At 41.6% G+C, this 18075-nt stretch overlaps 1 protein-coding gene across 1 annotated transcript in view; it reads right to left on the bottom strand.

Moving 5' to 3' along the window:
* Window positions 1–5037: 5037 nt before the first annotated feature.
* Window positions 5038–18075, bottom strand: part of ireb2 (iron-responsive element binding protein 2) — a 50774-nt gene continuing 37736 nt past the window's right edge. Inside the window, exons 16-21 of the mRNA XM_043680158.1 lie at window positions 15873–15977; window positions 11828–11970; window positions 9982–10129; window positions 9758–9880; window positions 9472–9657; window positions 5038–5882 (exon numbers count right to left, since the gene is read on the bottom strand). Of these exons, the coding sequence (XP_043536093.1) occupies window positions 5772–5882; window positions 9472–9657; window positions 9758–9880; window positions 9982–10129; window positions 11828–11970; window positions 15873–15977 (816 nt within the window). The 3' untranslated portion in view covers window positions 5038–5771. The remainder of the gene's footprint in view (window positions 5883–9471; window positions 9658–9757; window positions 9881–9981; window positions 10130–11827; window positions 11971–15872; window positions 15978–18075) is intronic.

The following is an 18075-nucleotide window of genomic DNA, read 5'->3' as shown; positions in this document are numbered from 1 at the left end:
AAAATGATGCATTTTGGAAAGTTAAACTTGTATGCTGAATATAGGACTAAAGACAGGATTCTTGGCAGGAACAGAGGGATCTTGGTGTTCAAGTACATAGATCCCTCAAAGTTGCCACCCAAGTGGATAGAGTAGTTAAGAAAGAATATGGTGTTTGGCTTTCATTAACAGGGGATCAAGTTTAATAGCCGCGAGGTTTTGCTACAGCTCTACAAGTCCCTGGTGAGACCACACTTGGAATATTGTGTCCAGTTCTGGTTGCCCTACTATAGGGAAGATACAGAGGCTTTGGAGAGGATGCAAAGAAAGTTTACCAGGATGCTGCCTGGACTGGAGGGCTTGCCTTATGAAGAGAGGTTGACTAAGGTCGGACTTTTCTCTCTGGATAGGAGGAGGAAGAGAGGTAACCTGATCGAGGTATACAAGATAATGAGAGGCGTGGATAGCCAGAGACTTTTCCCCAGGGCAGGATTGACTTGGCATGACGGGTCATAGTTTTAAGATATTAGGAGAAAGGTATAGAGGAGATGTCAGAGGTAGGTTCTTTACGCAGAGTTGTGAATGCATGGAATGCGTTGCCAGCGGTGGTGGTGAAGAAAGCAGAGTCATTAGGGACATTTAAACGACTGCTGGACATGCACACGAATAGCAGTGAATTCAGGGGTGCATAGGTTAGGTTATTTTATTTTACATTAGGATTAATCTTCGGCACAACATCGTGGGCCAAAGGGCCTGTTCTGTGCTGAACTCTTCTATGTTTATGTTCTAGTATATTTAAGACAGAGATTAATGGATTCTTGAATAGTAAAGATATAAAACTTACGAGGAGAATGGAGTTGAGAAACATCTCGAATGGTGGAGCAGACTCTATGGGCCGAATGGCCTAATTTTCCTCCTATATCTTATGGTCTTAATAGATATCAAAAAGGCAGGTTATGAGGAACCTAACTGAAACTTTTTAAGAGTTAATAAATTATTGACAGTGAAATATCAACAGATAAAATTCCAAAGAGCATTTTGGACACTTCCTTATAATAGGAACTTCCTCATTATCAGTATTTGTAAAGATTTGGACATTACAAAAATCTTTATGCCCAACTTTGCTGATAACACAACGTTAGACGGCATTATCGATAGGATGGAGGTTTAAAATCTTACGCAAGGATTGATGGTTTAATTAAACGGATACAATTGAGGCAAATGGATGTTAATGTAGGCAAATGTGAGGTCATTCACATAGAATGAAAGGAGGAGAGAATAAGCCACTTTCTCAATAGCAGAGAGCCAGAATCAGGCAGGTCACTAATAGGTTTAAAACTTAATCAAAGAGGCTTTTGGAATGTTGGCCTTTATATCTAGATGAATAAACAAAAGGCCCTTCAGTCCCCCATGTCTGCACTGACATAACTACAACTAAAGGTGCACCAATCCCAATATCAAGTTGGTGGAAATCCTGATTCAGTTGCATAAAACACTGGTTGGACGACACCTGGAGTGAGTTAGTGAGTGAACAGTTTCTGGGCACCAGACCTCGGGGGGGACAGAAGGATCTCAGAAGTTTTACCAAAATGATACCTGGACTCCCAAGGTTAAAATGGGAAAAGATTGCAGAAAGCAGGTTTTTATTCCGTGGAATGTAGAAGGGAATACTTGTTCCAAGTTTTCAAGATATTAAGGGGAGCAGACAAATGATGCAGCAAGGAACTGCTGGTTGGAGTGTCTGGGGGGCACTATCTAAAAGTTAGAGCTGGACCTTTCAGAAGTGAAATAAAAAATATTTTAACACAAATTGACAGAAATATGAAAAAACTTCTGCAAATAGCATTGATGCAAGATCAACTGCAAATTTTAAACACAAGATTGTCAGACGTTAGTTAACCAAAGCTACTGAAGGCTATGGGGATATGTCATGAACAGCAGAACTGACTCGATCACTTGTTTCTATATTTCTAGATAGGTTGCTGAAGGAGAAAGGAATAAAACCACAGACAGATGAGGGATGGGACTATTATTTAAGTGGAAACACCACCCCAAAACTGTATTGGAAAAGACAGCCTGCCCTCATCTCCAGTTTCAAAGTAATTCTGAATCAGGTTGTACATTTGCTCGCTGAGCTGGTGGATTTGTTCTCAGACATTTCGTCAGCATGCTAGGTAACATCAGTGAGCCTTCAGTAAAGCGTTGGTGTTCTGTCCCACTTGCTATTTATTTGATCGGTTTGTTGTGGTGGGTGATATCATTTCCGGTTCTGTTTCTGAGAAGTTGGTAGCTGGGATCCAAATCTATATGTATGCTAATGGAGCTCTGGTATGAATGCCAGGTCTCTAGGAATTCCCATGCGTAATTCTGAGAATTTTGTTACCTTAGTAACTTAGAAATGAATTTCTCTACACGATCTGCTGGTTTCAGTGCAAAGGCTTTGTAAAAGGAGGTTGGGTAATGGCCATAGATCATTGAAAGTAGCTCACTATATGCTTGCTATAAGATCTCTTGTCTCATGTAACTTTTCAGAGTCTCTTCCCCCTCCTTTTGCTTATTGTTTCTCAGGTTACAACAGTGGGATACTTCAAACAAGATTAAACCACGCAGCACGCAGGAGAATATAGCTGTCCAGCAGGCCTACACAGGAGTGGATTACTCACTTAACAGAAACATCACAGCACTGCACAGGGAAAGTTTAATAACTCAAGGTATTGTAGACACAACTCTGGGCTCAGTGGAAACCATGTAGTGCCATAATCATGGTCGAACAGCGTAAATTATCAGAATATGAATACAAAGGAGGTCAATCACTCATGTTTGCAAAGGCTCCTTGAAACAACTATCGAATTAATCCAACTTGGAGTCATAGAGATGTACAGGACAGAATCAGACGCTTTGGTCCAACTCGTTCATGTCGCCCAGATATCCTACATCATTCTAGTCCCATTTGACGGCACTTGGCGCATATCCTTCCTATTCATGTACCCATCCAGATCCCTCTTAAAAGGGCGGCATGGTAGCTCAGTGGTTAGCACTGCAGCCTCTCAGCACCAGGGACATGGGTTCGATTCCAGTCTTGGGCGACTGTATGTGTGGAATTTGCATATTCTCCCTGTGTCTGCGTGGGTTTCCTCCGGGTGCTCTGGTTTCCTCCTACAGTCCAAAGATGTGCAGGTCAGGTGAATTGGCCATGCTAATTGCCCTTTGTATTAGGTGCATTAGTCAGAGGGAAATGGATCTGGTTGGGTTACTCTTTGGAGGGTCGGTGTGGACTTGTTGGGCTGAAGGGCCTGTTTCCACACTGCAGGGAATCTAAAGAAAGAATGCTGTAATTGTACCAGCCTCCACCACATCCTCTGGTAGTTCATTCCATAAACACACCACCCTTTCCATGAAAAGTTGCCCCTTTTGACCCTTTAAATATTGCCCCTCTCACTCTAAACCTGTGCTCTCTAATTCTGGACTTCCCCACAACCCAGGGAAAAGATCTTGTCTATTTACCCTATCCATGCCCCTCATGATTTTATAAACCTCTATAAGGTCACCCCTCAGCCTCTGACACTCCAGGGAAAACAGCCTCAGTCTATTCAGCCTCTTCCATATCTCAAACCCTCCAATTCTGGCAACATCCATGTAAATCTTTTCCGAACTCTTTCACAACATCCTTCCTATAGAAGAAGGACACCATCTGGATTTTCTAAGGTGAAATTCGCCATTCTGGGAACAGATGCAGCGGAGACAGAAGAATTGGGAACAAGGGATGGCATTTTTAATAGGAGGTAGGGTAGCAGGTGGTGTAGTCTAGGCAGCTGTGGGAGTCGGTGGGTTGTAGTAGATGTCTATGGTTAGTCGGTCGCCGGAGATGTCCAGGAAGGAGAGGGAGGTGTCCGAGATGGTCCAGGTGAATTTGAGGTCGGGGTGAAAGGTGTTAATGAAGTTGAAGAACTGTTCAACCTCCTCGTCAGAGCACTATATCAGGTACTGCTGATATAGTCATCAATGCAGCGGAGGGACAGGTGGGAGGTGGTACTGGTGGAAGACTGACTGTTCCACGTATCCGACAAAGAGGCAGGCATAGCTGGTCCCCATGCGGGTGCCCATGGCTACCCCTTTGTTTGGAGGAAGTGGGAGAATTGAAAGGAGAAGCCGTTAAGGGTGAGGACCAATTCAGCCAGGCGGATGAGGGTGTTGGTGGAAGGGTACTGGTTGGGACAGTGTGACAGGAAGATATGGAGGGCTTGGAGGTCTTTGTCATGGCGGATGGATGTGTAACATGGTATACTTGGTTTCCTTGCATCTCACCCAGCTGTCAACTGTAACTGATACCTACTGGGTGGCAAGTATGTGTAATCACTCCAAAACATTAAACATGCATTTGTCCCTTCTGTATCCAGCACTGACAGTCATTGCTGTTCATTAGTGGGCTTCGATAAGCTGAACGCAAGCCCCTGCAGTTCATGTCAGATGATCTCTGAATGTCCCTGTGCCTTGTAAAGCTGTCCTCACGTTCGTCTTTGTTAAGACAGGATATTTGCCCATACCTCCACATCACTGGCCTGAGCTGTGTAACATTACTATGATGCCACTATCTTCACTGTTTCACTTTCCACATCCATGAAATCGCGAGTTTGAGGAAACCAGGTTGACTGGAAAAAATATTCTCAAAGTCAGACCATTGGAGTGAGTGTTAATTCAGAGTAACAGCTGCATTAAAGACATTTCAGGGAGCATCATCAGATTTGGCATTCCACGATTCTCCACATTGCTAAATACATTTCTACTGAAACATATGTTTGTACTAAAACAAACTGAAGCAATGTGGTTGACTCTTAACTGTCCTCTGGACAATTAGGCCTCACCCCATAAATGGAGAAAGTAAAAATGCAGGCAGTGAACCAGCAACTCAACAGTAATCTCCACTCTATTATACTAGCCCACTAAGCAGAGCAATAATTCATTTGAGTAACTTCCTTATAGTCATAATATGAGGATCCATATTTTGAGCGCTTTGAGGAAGCTGGGCCTTTCACAGCATAGCAAACAGTATGATCCAGATTTATCATTTACTTGTTTATTCTTACAACCTATTAAAAATGTACAGTTCATCAGTAGCATTTGTACAGTAGAATTACTACTGAAATACATTTGCTTGGACACCTATCATACAATACCAAATAGTCTGATGGTTTCTTGCTGCTTACACAGACAGCAAATAAAATCTCAAAGCATTTTTTCCACAGTGCTTCTATCCCAAGGCTTTCACTGTTTATCAGTCATCCCCTCCACCTCCCACGCAGATAGCTTTGCTTCACAGTATTTGAATGCTTATTGTCACCCTTTGTTTTAAAGTTCAGAAAACTGAAGGCAGTGAGGCTAAAACATGATAAAAGCGGGATTTGAAAAAGATGGAAAGTTTAAAAAAAAATCCCACCAACAAAATCTTGTCTGGAGAGAGGCAGTGGCACACTGATATCTCCAAGTCTGAATGAGTCCGTGTTGCGACACACACATTTAAGTTACCAAAAAGAATGAAAAATGAATACAGTGATTATAGGATCAAAAGGCAGAAAACAGGTGTACGCGCAAGGCAAGGACCCCATTCGTATCCAGTCTTGAGGTTAAACAGACAGTTCGGAAGCATGTAGTAATTCTAGCGTGAAAGACTTCCAACAGTTATATCCTCCACTCCAATAGCACTGAACAAAAATGCTATCACCTGTGGACTGGAACCTCATCCATGTTTCCATCACTGTTGCAATTGCAGATGACGTCAAAAGATGCAGAAACTATTATAACATCTTTCGAGCAACATAGTTCAAAATGCCTCCTTGCTTGTAAAAGGTGATCTCCATTTCATTGTCAAACTTAACTACGGCTTTGAATGCCTTTCCTGTGTTTGTCTGTAAGACAGAATTTTTAATATCCATTTAGACCATGGGACAAACAAAAGCACACTTTCATTCTTCTACTGATTAACTTTTGCGTTCAAAATGCTGAAAGAAACATGGACAGCAGCAGTGGACAGAGAAAGGGAGCATCCAAGGAGCAGGAGAATCGTCGATGTTTCGGACAATTCCTGAAGAAGGGCTCATGCCTGAAACGTCGACTCTCCTGCTCCTTGGATGCTGCCTGACCTGCTGCGCTTTTCCAGCAATACTTTTTCAGCTCTGATCACCAGCATCTGCAGTCCTCACTTTCTCCTCTAAGAGAACTTGATAGAGTAGATGTGGACAGAGTGTTTTCCCTTGTGAGCACAATCTCAGACTAAGGGGTCATACATTAAAGATAGGCGCACGGTGGTTTAGGATGGCATGGTGGATTGTTGGTTAGCACTGCTGCCGCACAGCGCCAGTGTTAGGCGAGTTGACATGGTTTGCCTGGAAGCCATTTTCCTAATCCAGCTGAGAAACCATTTTCTGTCCCCAGAATCTTGCTGGCTGTGCATTCCTTACCATGAGGTAATGTGAAAGGTAGGCCTTATCTTCCTTAGGTATCGTTAGTGTTTTTCCCACTTTGATGAATGATCAGTGCAGGCTGTAGAACCAGTCAAGCGGGACATAGACTTTTCAATTAGTCCCATTTCCTTTACGAGTTATTGCCACTTCACGGTCATTCAGTTTATTAGGGTAATCTCTGCTTAGTGTTAGCAACCTGTGTAAATTCTACTTGTGGAATGCATAATGGTGCATTAGTTTTGACCCTAATGACTAACCTCTAATTTAGTAACAACCTGTAAGCATACCAAACTGTGTAATTAACGATCAGCCCCTATCTGCTTTCTCTATATAATCCTGTAGTATCCTGATGAACTTCAGAATAGCACCGAGCCACAGTTAGGACGGTGAATTCCCCATGATATATTGTGTAATAAACTAATCAGTTCTCAAGGTCAGAGTCTCAAAGTTTTATTCAACAGCCAGGGACCCGGATTCGATTCCAGCTTCTGGCACTGCGTGGGTTTTCTCCAGGTACTCCGGTTTCTTCCCATGGTCCAAAGATGTGCAGGCTAGGTGGATTTGCCATGAGGAATGCAGGGTTACAGGAAAAGAGTAGGGGGGTGTATCGAGGTGGGATGCTCTTTGCAGCGTTGGTGTGGACTCAGTGGGCTGAATGGCCTCCTTCCACATTCTATGAGAAGGTAATGATCTGTGGAATTCTTTACTGCAGAGGGCTGCTGAGATGGGGCTATTAAGCATATTCAAAGCGGAGATAGTTTTAATCAGTAAGAGGTTTGAGGTGATGTGGAAAAGGCAGGAGAATCCAGTTAGGATTATAAGATCAGTCATGATCTCATCGAAAGGTACAGCATCTTAAAGGGCTGAATGGCCCAATCCTTTTACATTTTACAGTCTCGGTCTAGTTAGGACTTCCTGAAGAACCTGAGACAGTCTGACATCACTCAAAATTCTGCTCATTTCATGTCTCCCTCACCACCCGACGCCTGAAGGAGGAACGCCTCATCTTTCGCCTTGGAACCCTTCAACCCCATGGCATCAATGTGGACTTCACCAGTTTCCTCATTTCCCCTCCAGCCACCTTAACCCAGTTCCAAATTTCCAGCTCAGCACCATCCTCATGACCTGTCCATCTTTCTTCCTTCCTACCTATCCGCTCCACCCTCCTCTCCAATCTATCACTTTTATCCCCACCTCCATCCACCTACTGCACTCTCAGCTAACTTTTTCCAAGCCGCACCTCCCTCCATTTAGCTCTCCACCCTGAGGCTCCTAGTCTCGTTCCTGAAGAAGGGCTTTTGTCCAAAGTGTCGATTTTCCCGCTTCTCAGATGCTGCCTGACCTGCTGTGCTTTTCCAGCACTACTCTAATCTTGATTCTAATCTCCAGCATCTACAGTACCCACTTCCCCCTGACAAATCTCACTCTTAGCTACACCTGGAGAAGCAAAGAAGCAATTCAGCAGGTTCTGTGATATACCTGAAGTGGTGACATTTTAGAGAGGTTCTGGACAATCATAACTTCTGCACAGTTTTATCACAGGGAAGATCAATCAGTCCAAGATCACCCACAGCACCTAATTTAAGGATTAATGCTGATACTTTAAGAGCTATAATAACCCATTATATTTAATTTAAACTGCAAATGATCAAGAAATGTCAGTCCTACCATTAGGGTTGTGAACCTAACAGAGTCACAAAGTACACTTCATGAGCTGTCTCAAAATTGCTACTACTCATTTTTAACCTGGCTATGAGTGGCTGAGGGGTAAATACAGAAGGCCGGAACTGGAAATGCTATATATGTACGGCAACTTGATTTAGACTCATGGGAGGCCCAAATAGAAGGATATAAACAAATCAGTTGCTTTATAAGCAACTTTACTTTCTCAATTGGGAAATAAAAGGCAAGTGCTGGGCCTGGTCTGAATGCAACCAAGATTGGAAATAATTAAAACAGATCAAGTGGCACTGAGCTTGAGAGTTTAAAAAATTTAGAGTACAACCTAGGGATTCCGTTTTTCTTATAGTAAAAGGACACCTCAGGTTACAGACCGTATAAGAAATACGAGCACTCGCTTTATAAAGTGCGCTTCAAAGTAATTTTTAAGAAAGTTAACTCCAAGTGACAAAGCCTCTTTCAATACTGCACCATGCTTCTGCCAGGTGGTACTTTATAAACCATTCATTCACTAGAAAATGTAGACGGTTATTGACATGGAGAAGATGCAACGTGCTCTGCAGCTGTTATATGCAGGCAAACCAGCAAAACAAATCCCCTTTGCTATAAAGCATCGCTGGTTAAAACATTCAGGTCACATCAAGCCAGCAGCACTTCACATGCAAGCCCTCCTCTCTGACTGAGCCGACATGAACTGCTCATTGTACATAGCATAAGTGCCTTATGCTAGAAGGCGGAAAAGTAAATTGAAACAGGATTCCTGTTTCAGTGGTTCCGAGGAATCAGCACAGTAGTTTTGGAAACTGAATCAGGATTTTGATCGCTGTGTTGCTTAGTGCGGGCAAAATTACCAAAGCAGGCTCACCTGCAAAAGGTGAGAATTGCTCTCCCAGGAGAGAGGATGATGGTAGTAAAGAACAAGCACATATGAACACAAAAATTAGGAGAAGGCCTTTCCACACCTCGAGCCTGCTGAGCCATTCAATAAAAACATAGCTCTACTATCCGTCCATAACCCTGTTCTCAGCCCTTGTTGATTAAAAACCTAGCAATCTCGAATACATTCAAATACCCTAACCTCCAATACTCTCTGTCAAAGAGAATACCAGAAAGGAAAAGACAGTTTTCACCTCCCAAGATCCCTCCAGAACTTGGTGAATTCATGCTTTCTTTAGCAAACTAACATGCGATGACAGAAAAGCGATGCAAGATTCTTTAAGGAAAATGGGAAACATTTGAGAACATATCCCTTGAAAACCTTCCCTGAATACTACCTGTGGGTGTGAGCGCAGGCAACAGTAAACTATATCAGCACTAGCTACAAGTCAAGATATAAAATCTTTGCTATACATACTGTTATACTGACTGTCGTTCCAGGGCACAGTTCTTTAGGAATTATTATTGTGTACTGCTCTTTTCCAGTCAGTCCTAATCTGTCGACGGTTTCCTCAGGAAGGAATTGGAGAGGAATGATACCCATACCGATCAAGTGGTTCTTATACATCTTCTCGTAACTCTCCGCTAGAATGGCTTTCACACCCTGCAAATATTAGATCACAACAGCAGGATTAAAACTGGCAACTTAAATCCAGAAATCAATGCAGGGCAAATCTTACAAGATATACAGAATCAAGCTTTACCAGTAAATAAGGTCCTTTGGCGGCCCAGTCCCTCGAACTACCTAAGCCATATCTTTTCCCAGCTAAAATAATCAGTGGACAGCCTTCCCTCTGGTAGCGTTCAGCTGCATCAAAAACATCGAGCTGTAAAGGTAAAAGGCTTCATCAAAAAGGTGAATTTTAAAAAAGAAAAATGTTAACACTTTTGCTTTGGCTTTAAAGGTCCAATGATGCGGAATACTTACTGTTTGCCCAGATGGGATGTGTATTGTTTTAGGCGCAGTTTTGCCAATAAATTTATTTAGGAGTCTGATGTTGGCAAATGTCCCTCGGGTCATCACAGCATCATTCCCCCTTCGCGCTCCATATGAATTAAACTCACGGGGTGTGAGGCTAAGTTTAAAACAAAGATTCAGACAGAGTTAAGACTCCTATTCTGTCAACTTTTTAATTTTTTGTTTCAAATTGCTTGCTAGTTTGAATGAATGGATAATATAGGGTGGCTGATGGGTAGAGGTAGAGTCATTACCCCCAAAGTGCTCTGATATGAAGTACACAGGATGAATTCAGCGAGTCCTGCTCCCTATCGGGACTCAGAGACCTTAATCGCAAATGCAGCATCTGTAACTTTCCATCAGATTCCCGGTAATTACTTAACCTCCAAGTGCAGAATACCCCATTTGTTAACATTCTACATAGTGTCTGGTTTAGTGACTCTTTGATGTAAAACAGATATAAAAACAAATGACAACTGAAAATCTGATTTCCTAGGACTGACCATGCTGCACTCCGGACATAGGGATAGATAGTTTTCAATTGCGTTGATGAATGTTGTTACTTTTCATTGTTATCAGTGCCTGTACCAGCATTCCCAGTAATTGTGTGCATTAAGAAAGCCTCCACTCCCCACCACCCCCCCCCCCCACCCCCACAACAAAAGTCAGCAGACTGACATATTCTTCCCTCAAAAGACCATGAAACTTTCCATGTGAAACTGGATAACTTTTGTTGGGCGAGGGTATTAGGGATACCCAGGTGGGTAGTTGGGTGTTAACACACTGATCTGGAAGGTTCAAAGAGATCTGAGCGCTTTTGTACATCAGTCACTGAAGATGAGCTGGCAAGTGTAGCTGGTAGTGAAGATGACAAATAGCATGTTGGCCTTCATCGTGACAGGATTCAAGTACAGGAGTAGGGATGTATTACTGTAATTGTACAAGGCCTTTTGCAGACCACAGCTGAAGTATTTTGTGCAGCTTAGGTCTCCTTATATCTGAGGAAGGATGTTCTGACCACATTGGGAGTACAATGAATATTTCCTGAGATGACATGTCTGACGAATGGAGGGAAACTGGAACGATAAGAACTACATTCACTGGAGTTTACTAGAATGAGGGGCATCGCACAGAAACCCACAAAATTCTAACAGAAAGAGACAGGTATATGCAGGAACAACCCTCCCCAATGATGGGGTGCCCAGATCAAGGGGTCAGCTTAAGGTTATAGGGTAAGGCATTTCGGGACTGAAATGAGTAAACATTTCTTCCACAAGCGGGGAGCCTCTGCAATTCTCTGCCACAGAAAGTGATTGAGGTCAAAACATTGAATGCTTGCAAGGAGGAGTTAAAACAAAAGTTCCGAGGACTAAAGTGATCAAAAGGCAGTGGAAAACAATAGGAAGAGGGTAATGAGTTGGATGATCATACTGATAGGCATAGTAGGTTTGAAATCCCGAATGACCTACACCTGTTTTATTTTTTATGTTCTACAATCCAACTCTCCGCCAGAACAGATTCAAGGCGTCAAATGGTCTCCACCTGTTCCTCAGAAGAAAATCCCACTCCAAAATGTTTCAACTGCTCACAGCTAATGAATTTGCCACCTCGCCACTTTGAAGAGATTTTTGTGATCTTTTATGAAACAAATAGATTGCCTCATCTTTTTCTGTCAGAGACGTTTTGATCAGGAAGCTTAAGAAAAAGGATAGGACCCAATAAGTACTTTCATTCTTTTTAAAGAAAGCACCCATTTGGAAGTTAAGAAATTCAGAGTCATTTGAAATACTTTCTATGATTTAAAACAAACACTTACCCATTGCGGGTCAGGTATCTGGCAGCAGCACTGTTACGAGCTATACTACCTGCAGGCGAGATGTGGTCAGTGGTAACAGAATCTCCCAGGTGGAGCAAGACGTGGGCATTTTCAATGGACTGAGGACAATTGGGCTCTTTGGTCTGAGGACAGGAAAAAGGCCAGAAAGGAAGTTAAATTCACGCACAACAAATACATAACCAAAGGGTGGGTAGAATCAAGATGTGCAGCAGAGAAGCTTAATTGTGATATGTAGCAAAAAGGCATTTTATTCTTTGTAGATGTTATCAGATAGACAGATAAGTCTGCACATTCCACGGCACGGTGGCATAGTGGTTAGCACTGATGCCTCACAGCGCCAGAGACCCGGGTTCAATTCCCGCCTCAAGCAACTGTCTGTGTGGAATTTGCACGTTCTCCCCGTGTCTGTATGGGTTTCCTCCAGGTGCTCCGGTTTCCTCCCACAGTCCAAAAATGTGCAGGTTAGGTGAACTGGCCATGCTAAATTGCCCATAGTGTTAGGTGAAGGGGTAATTATAGGGGAATGGGTCTGGGTGCGTTGCTCTTTGGAGGTTCAGTGTGGACTTGTTGGGCCGAAGGACCTGTTTCCACACTAAGTAATCTAAAAAATCTAAGAGAGAACAATTAAACAATGGCCCAGCCATACTTTGACTTTCCACAGGGCAGGCAATGGCATAGTGGTAATATCACTGAAATAAGCATCTCGAACCACAGGCCAATGCTCTGGAGACATGAGTTCAGATCCCACCATGCCAACTTTAAAATTTAAAAGTTTGGAATAGACTGGAGCGCTGTGTTGGAAGAGATAGGGAGGGTATGGAGGACTGAAGTCAAAGTAGATCTGATATCTCTCCTCTCAGGTCTATCAGATTTACCATCTTTAAACAGGAATGGGAAGAAATTATTTAATATTCTTGCATACTGTGCACGGAAGTATATTCTGATGAATTGGGTGTCTGAGAACCTGCCGGGCTTGCTGTAATGGCAGAAATTAATTATGGAACACATTCCCTTGGACTTTTTTTTTAAACAAACACTGTGCAGCACACAACAGACAATTTTTATAAGACATAGCATCCTTACTTAAGTTATTTGGATATAGATTTGTCAGTTATCTTAACTCAGGCATTTGTTTAACCAGGATGGTTAGATTTGTCAAGCCCTGGGCCCTGGAGCGTGTCTCCCGAGTTAATACGGGTATGCATACAATGCTACCGTTCCTTTGTTTGGGAACTTTGCGCTGAGCATAACTGTTCTGTATTTTGTGGTTTTTTTTTGTTTTTCTTTCTTTCTTTTTGGTGTTGCCTTGCACAGTGTTAGGGTTTGCTTTGTATTATAGAGTAGGTTAGTAGATAGTAGTTGTATTGTAATTTGTGGGTTTTTTTTCTTTTTATTATACTGATATTTGTTACTGATTGATTTTTTTCAATAATTTTATATGTTTCTAAAGTTAAAAAAATTTGCTAATAAATATATTTAGAAAAAAAAGTTTGGAATAGAATGTTATCCTAACAACAATCATCATTAAAAAATCCATCTGGTTAGCTGATGACCTTGCCTAATCTGGCCTATATGACTCCAGACCCACAGCAATGTGGATGAATTTTAATTAGAGATGCGCAATAAATGCTGGCCTAGCCAGCGACACCCATATCCTGTGGATGAATAAAATAATCTAGTTGTAAGCACCCACCTGTTCTAAACAGGGCTTTAAACAGGAAACAGTCTGCACCAGAAATAGAAAGAAAACAAGACATGGAAGAAAACAACCGGCAGCAATTCCCATAACCTGAAATGTAACTCCTGCCATAATACTGGCGGCTTTGAACTCAGTTCTGGCATTAATTTAACACAAGTCCACAAGTTCTTAGCACTTAGACTACTGAAAGCCTTCAAATTGTTAAATGCATTTTAAGTATTAAAAAAAAATCTTGGATTCAAAAGTGTGCACAAACAACATACTCTTCCAAATGCAGAAAAATCACAAACATTAAAGGAAACTCAGTTTGAAATTCAAAATGGTTTATAAGAAAAAATACATTTAGGTTAAGTTCTCCAGAATCTTGCACGCAGCAAACTTTTAAGATCCACTGTTGGATAGGAATTTCCAAACATTATGAATACTGCTCATGTTCAGGTGGTCTGTAAACCCGTCGCATTTCGGTGATTCAAGGCTCTTGAATTGGGAATGTCAGATGTCTTTTGAAACGATCTGATGAGGAGAATTTATTTTTCATTCATTTGGGGACGTGGGGCTTTGCTGGCTGGGCCAGTAGATTCCACATTTTTTAATGCCCTTGAAAAGGTGGCGGTGAGCTGCCTTGTTGAATCACTGCACTGCATTTGGTGTGCAGACACCCAAAGCACCACTAGTGTGGGAGTTCTGTGATTTTCATGAAGCAATGAAAGATGGGGTTATTATTTTCAGGTTCAGTTCAAGTGTGACTTGAAGATCAAGTTAAAGGTGGTGGTGTTCCCATGTGCCAGCTTCCCTTATCCTCCTAGGTTACAGGGGTTTGGACAGTTCTGTCAAAGAATCTTAGTTGCTGTGGTACATCTTGTAAAGGGCACACACTGCAGCCACAGAGTGCAGATATGAAGGGGGTGAATGGTTAAAGTGATGGAAGAGATATTAATTGCTTATTCACCCTTTATTGCTAAGGGTTGGAGGTTATAACAGAAAAATTTTGTTCCATTTGTGTAAGGAGTTGGTGAGGCTGCACTTTGGAGTACTGTGTAGAGTTTTCATCCCCATATTTAAGAAAGGATCTACTGGCATTTGATTTGGAGATGCCGGTGTTGGACTGGGGTGTACAAAGTTAAAAATCACACAACACTAGGTTATAGTCCAACAGGTTTAATTGGAAGCTAGTGTGCTTCCAATTAAACCTGTTGGACTATAACCTGGTGTTGTGTGATTTTTAACTGGCATTTGAGGCAGTTCAAAAGATACCTGGGACCAAGGACAATTAATCAGGTTCAGTATTTATTTGATTAGAATTTAGAAGAATGAGGGGTGATCTTATTGAAACAAACAAGATTCTGAAGGTTTGACAGTGTGGGTTGAGAGGACATTTCCACCAGTAGTGAAATCTTGAACTAGGGGCATTCATGTGAAATTGACATGTGAAGAACCTCTTCTTCTAAGAGGTCACTGGGTATCTGGAACTCTGGAATATTGGGGTGGTTAATTCCAGATCATGAATATCTGGAATTAACCACCCCAAACAGTTGAGGAGACTTGATCACAAAGTTTTTAAAGAGGAGATAGATAGATGTTTAAGGAGTTGAGGCCCAGAATAGATAAGCTATGAGCTTATAGAATGGCAGAGTACGCTTGAAGGGTTGAATGGCCTACCCCTATTTGTACTTCTTGTGTCCTAACTCAGTGAACTGTTTTGATCTAGATGGTATCAAGCTTATTGAGTGTTGTAAATCCAAAATGCATCCAAGCAAGTAGATGAGAGGTGAGTTATTTACTGCAGAATTCCAGCAATTTGGTGTACTCTTACAAAGTTTTTACATCAGCGTACCAGTTAGGTTTCAGATGGGGACTAGAAATCTTCCAACAGCTTCCCATCATTGTGATACTGGCACCGGATGAATATTTTCTGATCTTTATTACGTCGGTATACAAATCTCCGATCATTTACACAATGTACTCCTCTGCCAAGAGACCACAATCTGATCTTTATGCATTTTTGTGGAAGTCTACTTTCTGCTTAATGACCCAGGATATTGCCTTTTTAACACCTAATAGCAGTGATTGTCAACTCACCACCCAAGTCTGACAATCATATCTGCTGGGCTCAAGTGGAAATCTTACTGAAGACTATAATTGTACTGGTTCAAACCAGCTTATTTTGACCTCTGCTCCTTTTTGACATGTTCAAACATAAGAGGAGAGACAGAGAGAGAGCGAGACAAGAGAGCGAGAGAGTAAGGAGGCAAGGAGCCAAGTTAAAAATAAAGACATATTAATAAATAAGGGAATCACACTAATCATAACATTGGTATCACTTACAAACTTATCAAAAAATGAAGGGCATCTGATATAGGTGGATTTTGAATCCCAGGGATACAGAAGGGACTCTGGAGCTTCCAAGGTATTCCAGCGATTATTTCCTTTCTAGGAAAAAACAGAATTTCTGCTGAATTCAACTCTCAATTTTGGCTTGTTTTAAAATACACATGCTTTATTCATGGAATTTTTCTTTAGTCCAATAATAATCAGGAGCAAAAGGTTCCTTATTCAGGCATATATTATTCAAACAGTAAAACAAAATACAAAGTTGTTTTGTCTGATTAAATTTGCTAGAGCATTTTTCCCAACCAGCTGGTGAAAAGCTTTTTAATACACAAGATAACGATAAGCATCGAGGGAAAGAGTCAGTTCAGAAACTCAACTCTCACAGCTACTTAATGACTGGAGCAGTTAAGACAGTTTTCTTAGGAAATAATAAGTCAGAGTCATGGAAACAGACCCTTCGGTCCAATCAGTCTATGCCAACCATAATTACAAACTAAACTAGTCCTACACATGGCCCTTATCCCTCCAAACCTTTCCTATTCATGTACTTATCAAAATGTCTTTTAAACATTATCACTGTACCCACATCCATCACTTCCTCTGGAAGTTCATTCCACACACAAACTACTCTGTGCAAAAATACTGCTCCAAATGTTTAACCCAGGTAAGTGCGAGGCATTGCACTTTGGGAGATCAAATGTTAAAGGAAAAGCATACAATTAATGGCAGGACTCTGAACAGCATTGCCATACAAAGGGATTTTGGGATCCTAGTACATAGCTCCTTGAAAACAGCCACACAAGTAGATAGGATGGTAAAGAAGGTGTATGCCATGCTTGCCTTTATTGGTCGGGGCAGTGAGTACAAGTGTCATGAAGTCATGCTGCTTTATAAGATTTTGGTTAGGCCACACTCAGCATTGCATTCAATTGTGGTCGTCACATTACAGGAAAGGTGTGGAGGCTTTGGTGAGCACACAGAAGAAGTTTACTAGAATGCTGCCTGAATTAGAGGATATGAGCTATTAGGGGAGGCTGGGAAAACCACGGTTGTTTTCTCTGGAGGGAGTCCTGATAGAAGTTTATAAAATAATAAGAGGCATAGATAAGGTTAACAGTCAGAATCTTTTTCCAAGAGTGGAAGTGTCTACTACAAGAGGGCATGCGTTTTCAGGTAATGGGGGAAAGTTCAAAGGAGATGTGAGAGGCAAGTTTTTTTTTACACAGAGACTGGTCTGGAATGCGTTGCCAAGAGTAATAGTGGTGGCAGGTACGATAGGGGCTTTTAAATAAGCATATGAATAAACAAGAAATAGAGGGATATGGGCAGGCAGAAAGGATTAGTTTAATTTGGCATGATGTTTGGCACAACACAGTAGCCAAAGGGCCTGTTCCTGTGCTGTACTGTTCTATGTTCTAAATTCCATCTGCCACTCTTCAGCCAATTGACCCAACTGATCAACACCACCTCATAATCTTAGATAATCTTCTTCACTGTCCACTATGCTACCAATTTTGGTGTCAACCACAAACTCACCACACAAAAGTGAGCTTAGCATCAATCTCAAGCCAGCTCTGATGAAGAGCCATGTAGACTCAAAACATTAGCTCTCTCTCCACAGACACTACCTGATCTTCTGATTTCTAGCACTTTTTGTTTACAATACAGATGCCAGCACCTGTAGTAATTTGCTCCTACGTAATGACTTGTTATCACACTTTTGAAAAGCTCCCATTTATCAGATGTCCCTTTACCTATGACCAGTCCACTCCAAACAATTTTTCAAAGTTCTTATTTCACACGATTAAAATTTGCTTTACTTCAATTAAAACCTTTAATTTTTATGAAAGGCTTATCTTTTTCCATAACTATTTTAAAACAAATAGAATTATGATCACTAGTCCCAAAGTGGTCTCCTGCTATCACTTTAGTCACTTGCCCTGTCTTACTACCTAAGAGGTCAGGTTTTGCTCCTTCTCTATTCTGGGTAATCCAAGATGGAGGAGGGGAAAAATTTCTGGCTGTAAGAGCCGATCCCTTTTTTTTGAGGTATTTTAGGTGTTGGAGGTGTTTTCCTCGAATTCCAGGAGCAGCAATTACTGTTTTATATGCTGTTGCATTGTTTTGGAACTTTGGGAAAAAAAGTCAAAACAACTGCAGTTTAAAAGGGAGAAGAGCAGACAAAGGAAGCACATGG

This window comes from Chiloscyllium plagiosum, chromosome 40 (assembly GCF_004010195.1).
Source record: "Chiloscyllium plagiosum isolate BGI_BamShark_2017 chromosome 40, ASM401019v2, whole genome shotgun sequence".
In the NCBI taxonomy this organism is placed as follows: domain Eukaryota; kingdom Metazoa; phylum Chordata; class Chondrichthyes; order Orectolobiformes; family Hemiscylliidae; genus Chiloscyllium; species Chiloscyllium plagiosum.
The sequence above is the reverse complement of the archived record's forward strand: the minus strand, read 5'-3'. Positions and strand labels throughout refer to the sequence as shown.